General features: G+C 42.9%; 1 protein-coding gene across 2 annotated transcripts in view; it reads right to left on the bottom strand.

Moving 5' to 3' along the window:
- The window catches only part of LOC115369126 (ephrin-A5-like), a 73,083-nt gene extending 71,755 nt beyond the window's left edge, over nucleotides 1-1,328 (bottom strand). For both annotated transcript variants that reach the window (XM_030065692.1, XM_030065691.1), the window contains exon 1: nucleotides 340-1,328. In XM_030065692.1, the coding sequence (XP_029921552.1) occupies nucleotides 340-464 (125 nt within the window). In that variant the 5' untranslated portion in view covers nucleotides 465-1,328. The remainder of the gene's footprint in view (nucleotides 1-339) is intronic.
- Nucleotides 1,329-7,912: the final 6,584 nt, after the last annotated feature.

Consider the following 7,912-nt stretch of genomic DNA (forward strand, 5'->3'; position numbering starts at 1 on the left):
TTCTACACCGATATAAGTAGTGTCAAAGTCGCGTAAGATGAAAGAAGTAACTTTGAATGGGAAATCAGATCCAAATAGGCCAAACTGTTTTTCTTTTTTGCTGTAAAATATTGCTTTTTGTCTGTAATGTTGGTTGTAGCGCACTGTAATGTTCATGCCGCTGATGTCGGGCAGCTCATCACTTCGTTTACCTCAACATCCACACATAATTAAACGTACTGGCTGTTGGGTAATGTGGGGTTTTAACCTTACAATGTCAAGGGTGAAGTTCAACCCCTGCTGCGGGTTGAGGGGGACCCCTGGGTGCTGCGTGGTGCGTCCGCCTGGCGTGTCACTCACCTGGGGTTGGTGCGGTTCCAGTAGACGGCGTATCGGTCGGACACCACCTTGGATGCCGGGTCCTGGCCATACACACACATCCCAATGATGAAGAAGAGGAACAGGATCATTTCCACCTGCGGCATTGCTCTCAAACTTGGCCGAGCCAAAGTCCCTCCTGATTCGGCGTTTTTTTTTTCTTTTTCTTTTTTTTTTTTGGACTGGATGTGGTGGCGAAAAATCTTGTGATGCGAGCAGCGAGGAGAGGCCGGTCACATCTGAATGTCGCTCCACACCGTTTTCCTCCCTCACGAGCTGTAGTCCTCACTTCACTGTTTACCACGAATATAGGGTTAAGTTGACGGTGTTTCTCTTAAATAGAGGTTTCGGTTTCAGTCCGATCTAACAGTGAGATCGCGCACCCATTGCATCCAACACATCCACTTCAGTCGCTTGCGCGGAGAAATACAAAAAAAACCCCAAGTCTCTTCCAAAAACGAACTATACAAAAAATAAAACACCTATAAGCTGTTACTAATATAAGCACAGTCCGCAACAATCTCCCTCCGGCTCAACTCCACTCCGCGCACCAAACAGTTTCTCTAACTTGCATTGAATTTCCAGGAGAGGTGACAACGTACGCAGCCCTTCTGCAAAAAATGTTAAGTGGAAATTAATGTTCTATATCGCAGGGACGGAGACGGAGAAAAGCGCAATCTCTGTAGCGTCGTTTTCGTCGTTATCCTCTCTCAAAATCCGGATCGCTCCTCTGGTGTCGGCTAAACTGCCAAGGCAAGAACAGGACTTATTAAACCAGCAGCTCCGGTTAGACCCGCAGCTTCCCAAGCGCTCCAGCCCTGCCTAACGCAAGTAAATAAAACCTCTCTCTTGTGCGTAAACGCAGAGCTATATGTCCCCTGGCAAGCAGCCCTGACACACAACCGAGAGCGCATGAAGAGTGGTGTTATCAATCTGGAGAAACCAATCCAAGTCAGCGCTCTTGCTCCTGCGGCCATGCTCTCCCGGACCCCCACTACCCTCCTTCTCTTCCACCCTCCTACTGTGCCAGCCAGGGCACGCTGCAAAAAATGTCCGCTTCGACAAAGGCATTAAAACCCGAGTCTCATCCTCAGTCGACTTAAAAGTTTTATTTTCTCAAAGCCAAAATGCAATTTTTATTTTTTATTTTTTATTTATTTATTTATTTATTTTTTGCCAGCGGGGTGAAGCGACTCTTCTTTGCTTCTACGTTGTGCTGTTTCACGATTGCACGGGTTGCAAGGATTGTATAGGAAAAATAAAGTAAAACACGCTAAGGCAAATCAATCCATGTCAGAAAATAACATCACAAGCCTATAGGAAATATGAAACTATGAAATATCGTGCCATCTGCTATTTTTTTTTTTTCCCCAATGAGGTTTTAACACGCAGCACTGCAATAGGTTTGTTAGGGCAGATATTTTTTGCAGTGTACAGTTTCATGGTTACGCACAGTCTCATTGGCTTGGATTTTGAATGACGGGCGTTTCGCTTACAAAAACAACATCCCTCCTCCTGGGGGGGTGGGAGGTGGGGGGTGGATGTGGCTCTCAGGGCGACAGATAGGACTAACTCATTTAATGAACATGAGTGCACAAGCCCCTCCACTGGCTGAGCCCCCTCTCCATGTTGTAACTCACACATCAAGCAGTTGTCTCTATCTATAAAATCACCGTTTTATAACGCCAAACACGCTCGACTGGAGTTATTTTGAAACTATTAGATTGTAACTAGGTCAGCGTTCAATTTTTTTGTGTGTGTTTTAACCAGCCTCTTGTAAACGTGATAGTTTCTCGGAAATTTCACTTGGTTCCGATGCAAATCAACTCGTTTTATGGATTTCTGTCGCCAGGCTTCATCTGTGAGTTATTGGGCTGTGAGCTGTGCCGAGAAAATTACTGTGCCTGACCAGACTGCTTTCGAAATGGTTAGGATGTCTGACAAAAATGCCATACTTTTCACTTGTTTTGAGGAAGATCACATTGTAGGACTCAGTAGTCCTACTGCACTAAATGATTTTGGATATGAGTGTTATATGTAACTAATAGACAGCCAGCTCATGGATGAACAGTGGCACCAAAGTGCTTTTTCTTCCTGTGCTTGGCCTCTTTACCTGTTGGCACTTCTGCTCTCGTCTTCCTTTCAGGATTCAGTGATGAAGACAAATGCTGCTGTCCTGGTTTTGCTACATGACTCTGTGCGCCACATAGTGGAGGGCAGGGGAAAATATTCCTCCACTGACACTGAGCCACAGGGCTTCCCTTGCACTTATGCATTTACTTTGGTCATTAAGAAACCGAGCAGAAGTGGGAGATTTCAGATGTTTCCCCCATTGCATGACATAAAGTTATAACATATAAAATGAAGAGGGAAAAAGTATTCAACAACCTTGAGAATATGTAAACACCACCGGTGGGATTTTGGAGCATTGTCCATTAGTGAGGCAGAGCAGAGACAGACACAGGTTGGTCTGCTAGTTGAACTAATCCCAATCATAACAACGGTACCACTGTGTAACCTCCTTGTAGGCTCCCGAGCTCAACAAGAGGATTGTAAACCTTATACCCCGGCAGACTGAATGCAGTCTGTCACCATTCCTGCGACTGTCAGCTGCTCAAAACAGCCTGATTCATTCCTCCTCAACACACTTGTTGCCCTCTGTTTCACCAGGTTCAAAGTCCGTCTTCATCTGTGCAGCCCTTAGCACGCACTCGCAACAATGGGCACATCTGCCTTAAAAGACTTGGATTTATCTGAGGGTGAAAGGAAGTATGCATATTTCACCAACATATAAACATAGACTGAACTCAGTACCTGCGAGGAAGCTTTCCATGGAAAAAGGGTTGGGTGAAGGTGGGTATCTATGAACTGGATATTCTGTTTTATCCCATTAGACTCAAAAGTGAATTCTAGGTCAGAAATACTTCAATCATCAAACGTAAGAGGGTGCACAGAAAAAAAAAAAACAAAAAAAAGATGACTGGTTGCTCTATATGATCAAACAGAGATCACAAATGTGTTCCTGGAATCCGATCCAGACTCCAAATTTCAGGAAATGTGACAATGAAGTAGGAAATTAAAAAAGCCTTTATTGTAGTGGCTAAATCGTCAAAAAAAAGCCATTACGCTTCAACCACTGTAGGTCAAAACATGTTGGCTTCTCTAGTGATTTAGCCACAGGAATTTGACTTGGCAGATCAGGGCAAAAACATGAAATGTGAAAAAGCAACAAAGTTTGTGCAAAACAACAACGTGCAGGGCTGCTCTAGAGTCCAAAAGTACAACTGTGCTTATATTCCTGTTTCCATCGTCAGTCATACCTGCACCCATTTCCACTTCACATGCAGTGCACCCACAGTGAGACTTTACACTTGCCCTTCATGAATCCCTCAGTCCTTAATCACTGGTGAGGAGGCTTAACCCAAACCGGACACCATCGTTATGATCCTCCTCTGGGCTTTGTTTACAGTAAATCCATCTCACACTGTGTTTGTTTGGGTGTCATGCTTAGGTCATTGTGTGGGAATGTGTGTATGTGTGTTAGCCTATGTAAATGCATGTATATGTGTGTGTGTGTGTGTGTGCATAAGCTTGCAGTTTTGTGGGTTTTATGTCTGTTAGCTTGCATGGACTGGTCTACACGTGTGCCAGCATGTGTGTGCACACTCCTCCGCGGACAGTAGTGTAGTGTGTCTGTGCACGAGTGTGTGTGCATGCATATGTGTGCGCACATTGGGGTGATCATCTGCCTCACCCAGGCAGACTAATCCATGGGCTATAATCACCTCATCTCCCCCGCTAAAGTGCCTGTCCTACTTCATTTATGCATGATACACGTCTACGTTCCCCAAGACAATGGAGTCATTATAAATTAGGGTCAGTGGGGCTGCAGTGTGTTCCAGCACAATACACAGCAGTGCATTCTAATATGCCTTTTTCTCATGGCTTACGCCGAGGCGAGTGTCACACACATGAAGAAATGAGATCTCTATCTCGCCGCACGTATGAACCGCATATCTCACACTCTCCTGCCACAGCGCCGCCGAACCATGGGTTTGATTCGCCGTGAGCGGAGTGAGCGAGAGATTGCACACAAAAGGGCAGAAATGGGGGATTAGAGGGAGAGGCAGCCCTGCATATTGTTCTTTATAGTGTGCTTTTCCCGTGGTTTATGAATGTACTCCAGTAATAAAACAGTGTCATCAAAGTGCCAGTGTGTGTTTATGTTATGACACAAGCATTAAAGCCCCGGAGTCCTCTTCCATTTGCAGCAGATAAACAGACAGTAATCACACTCTACATTGCAAAAACAACATCCATTTTAAAAATGTGATCTCGCGCTGAGCACTAAGATCTTGTTTTTCTTGAAGCAAGTGAAAATATTTGCCGGTGGGGTTAGATGATTTAACGGGCTGCAACTGGATTTTTACTTTTAAACGTACTTTTGTAGAAACACATGGCAACGTCAGTGTAAGCCAACAGGAACATTTTAAAATGAAATACGACTGAAATTCAAGGAGGGATTTTTCAGATCAATCTAACAAGTATTCGCATATTTTCTTTAAAAGAGTGCTATCTAATTCCTTGTAACATCATCATTTATTTATTTATTTATTTATTTGTAAATCCCAGTACTGTGATTTAGGCATATATTATCTGAGTTCCTGACTGTACAACTTGAGCCTGAGGGGCATGACTGGCATTTTGGACAAATATAAGTTTCACTGATCATATTAAAGCAGAAGTGGCTTTATGTGCCACCAAAAAAAAAGTTCAACAAAATCAAATAAATCAACAAAGGAGGTGAAATTTGTCTCCTTAATAAGTTGCAAAACTGATATAAATGGCTACCGCTGCTGCAAAAACGAGTAAGCTCTGTTTTCATTCAGTGCATAATCAGTCACAATCAGCATTTGTGGACTTTCATCCGCTGTAAATAAAGGATCTACTACCAAAACGTTTCACTGGGATTATTGAATGAAGACACAGCTTGTTCTATTTTGAGAGTGTTGGCTATTTTTCCAGTTACTTTATTTATTTTTTTTCCCCCAGTGAATTTAGTCAAAGCCTGTTCGCACCATTCTTGCTGAAATCACTCCAGTGTGGTCTGATAGCCTCCATCGACTTCAGAGAAATGGTTATGGTTATGGTTATGCTTCCAGTTATGGTTATGGTTATAGTCCTAACTCCCCAAACACTGCTCGGCTAGTTTTCAAAGGGTGGCTTCACAAAGCGGCGGCGTAATTGTCTCAGTGAACAGCTGGATGGGCACAACAGAGAGGCTCACGTTGTGTGTTCGATACCGACTGATGAGTGGGCGCGCTTCCCCTGCTATCTGTTGTCTGTCTGTCACTGTCCACCTCCTTCCTCCTCTTTTTCTCTCCCTTTGCCCACCCTCGTTTTTCTGACCGCTCGCAACGCTATCGCTGACCCCTCACGGAAAAGTAAATGTTTATGCCCCCACCCCAAGAGAGCAGTTTATTTCTCCGTCTCTCTTCCTCTGTCGCTCTGTCTGAAACTCCAGCGTAAACCTTCCCAGCTGGCCTCGCCGCCTCCCGGGCCTGCAGGACGCCGTCGCCGAGGTCAGGACGAGAGCGGGCCATTAATAAAAGATCGGCGGTGGCGGAAAGTACACAAACTAAGATGAAATAAGAGTTTGGAGAGCGGGGTGTGAGGAAGATGCCGGGTGAAATGCTGACTGGGACTCAGGAGGATGTGGGAGGTCTGAGTTATTTCTGTCAAACAGGCGCTTGTTGGTGTGTGTGTGGGTGTGTGTGTGTGTGTGGCACCTGGGTGAACTCCTTTGTATACATGACCTCTGTGAACACAAATACACACACTCACACTTGCACACAAAGGCTTGTATGTGCGTGTAAGAACACACAGTCAGGCGTATGGACACACACACACACACACACACACACACATACAAACATACACACACCCTCTCCACACCAAGGTTATTAACGTTCTGCATTTTTCATCAGTTATTTTTATTCCATTTTGAGTTTTTGTTTTCAATCTCAGTTTGCTTTTAATTTGTTTTTAAAGTGGGTTTGTTAGTTTAGTTTAGTTTTGTCTTAATTTTTTAAATATGCTTAGTTTTAGTTTAGTTTTTTATTAGTTTCAGTGTTAATTTTTTTTATTTTGTTAAAAAAGTTCTGTGTAATAAAAACTCAACAAAACATCATATATATATATATATATATATATATATATATATATATATATATATATATTTTTTTTTTTTTTTTTTTTTTTTTTTTTTTTTAATGTATTCACTTAGGAAGGATGAAAGATCCACAAAAGATAAGTGTCAGTCAGTGGGTTTGAGGCATTAAGCAGAAAAATTCAGCTGGACACAACAACAACAACAACAACAACAACAACAACAGCACATAATATACATATATATGGGCACAAACATGTAAACTCTCCACATAAGATGCCGACTTAAGTGCAAAGACGAAAACGTAAGACATTTTCTCCGTAATTTTAGTTCATTTTAGCTATTTTTTTTGTCAAGGCTCATATTTATTTTTATTTCAGTAAATGAAAATGCTTATTCATGCCTAATTTTCATTATTTCCTTATTTTTTATTCACAATAACAGCCTTGCTCCACACACACACACACACACACACACACACACACACCTCACTTTTTTTTTTTCATGTCGTAAAAATCTTCTGTCCATGCCTGTTTTCATAAGTGATGTTTCCCTGCACTTAGGTGAGTAATGCCTCTGACCCACAGAGGCTGCCCTGCTTAAAGTCAGTGTAAAGAAACTGAGGGCTGCTGACACTGGAATGCGAGCTATTTTGGTGTGTGTGTGTGTGTGTGTGTGTGTGTGTGTGTGTGTTCCTCCCAGATTTCTACATTTTTACATTTTCCACGGAGGCGTACGGGCCCAAGGATCAGAGCGCTGCAGCCGTGATGGAGTGGAGGAGAGAGTCACCGCTGTGGGTGACCACCCCGAACGCTCAAAACGAGAAGGTGTCATTCGAACTGGAGCCAAAGCCGCCTCGGGGACTCGTACAGCAGAGCTAAAGGAACCGACAGTCATCTGCTCATTGATCTGCTCTTATTGTCCTTTCAGTCAATTCACTCTCTCCCATCCTCATAACGCAATTTCAGCCGCCTGGAATTAGCTCATTTCTGAGACTGTGGGAGTCGAGATTAGATTTCACCAGGAATAATAGTGAAATGGTGGATTTCTGGAGAGATTTACATAGATTAGCTAGTATTTGGTCTCATTGCTCCAGGTCTTTGGCATTAAAACCTCTTGAAAAAATAAAAAAAGTGTATATAACGTATGCGGGACCTGAAAAGTACGGCGTAAATCAGCTAAGCAAGAAATGACCCTTTGAAGTAGCTCTTTATGTTAATCTCCATCACACTGATTAATTATACACCCGGCACTTTAACATGTTTTTAAGAAGAAGGAAAAAAAAAAATCCTTTAAATGAAAAGGTCTGGAAATTAGCTTAGCCAGCTTTTATTCACTGGCCTTTGATCTTCGGCGTTTCAAGCTGAAGTGGGTACTTGATCATAA

This window comes from Myripristis murdjan, chromosome 12, assembly GCF_902150065.1.
Source record: "Myripristis murdjan chromosome 12, fMyrMur1.1, whole genome shotgun sequence".
Classification (NCBI taxonomy): domain Eukaryota; kingdom Metazoa; phylum Chordata; class Actinopteri; order Holocentriformes; family Holocentridae; genus Myripristis; species Myripristis murdjan.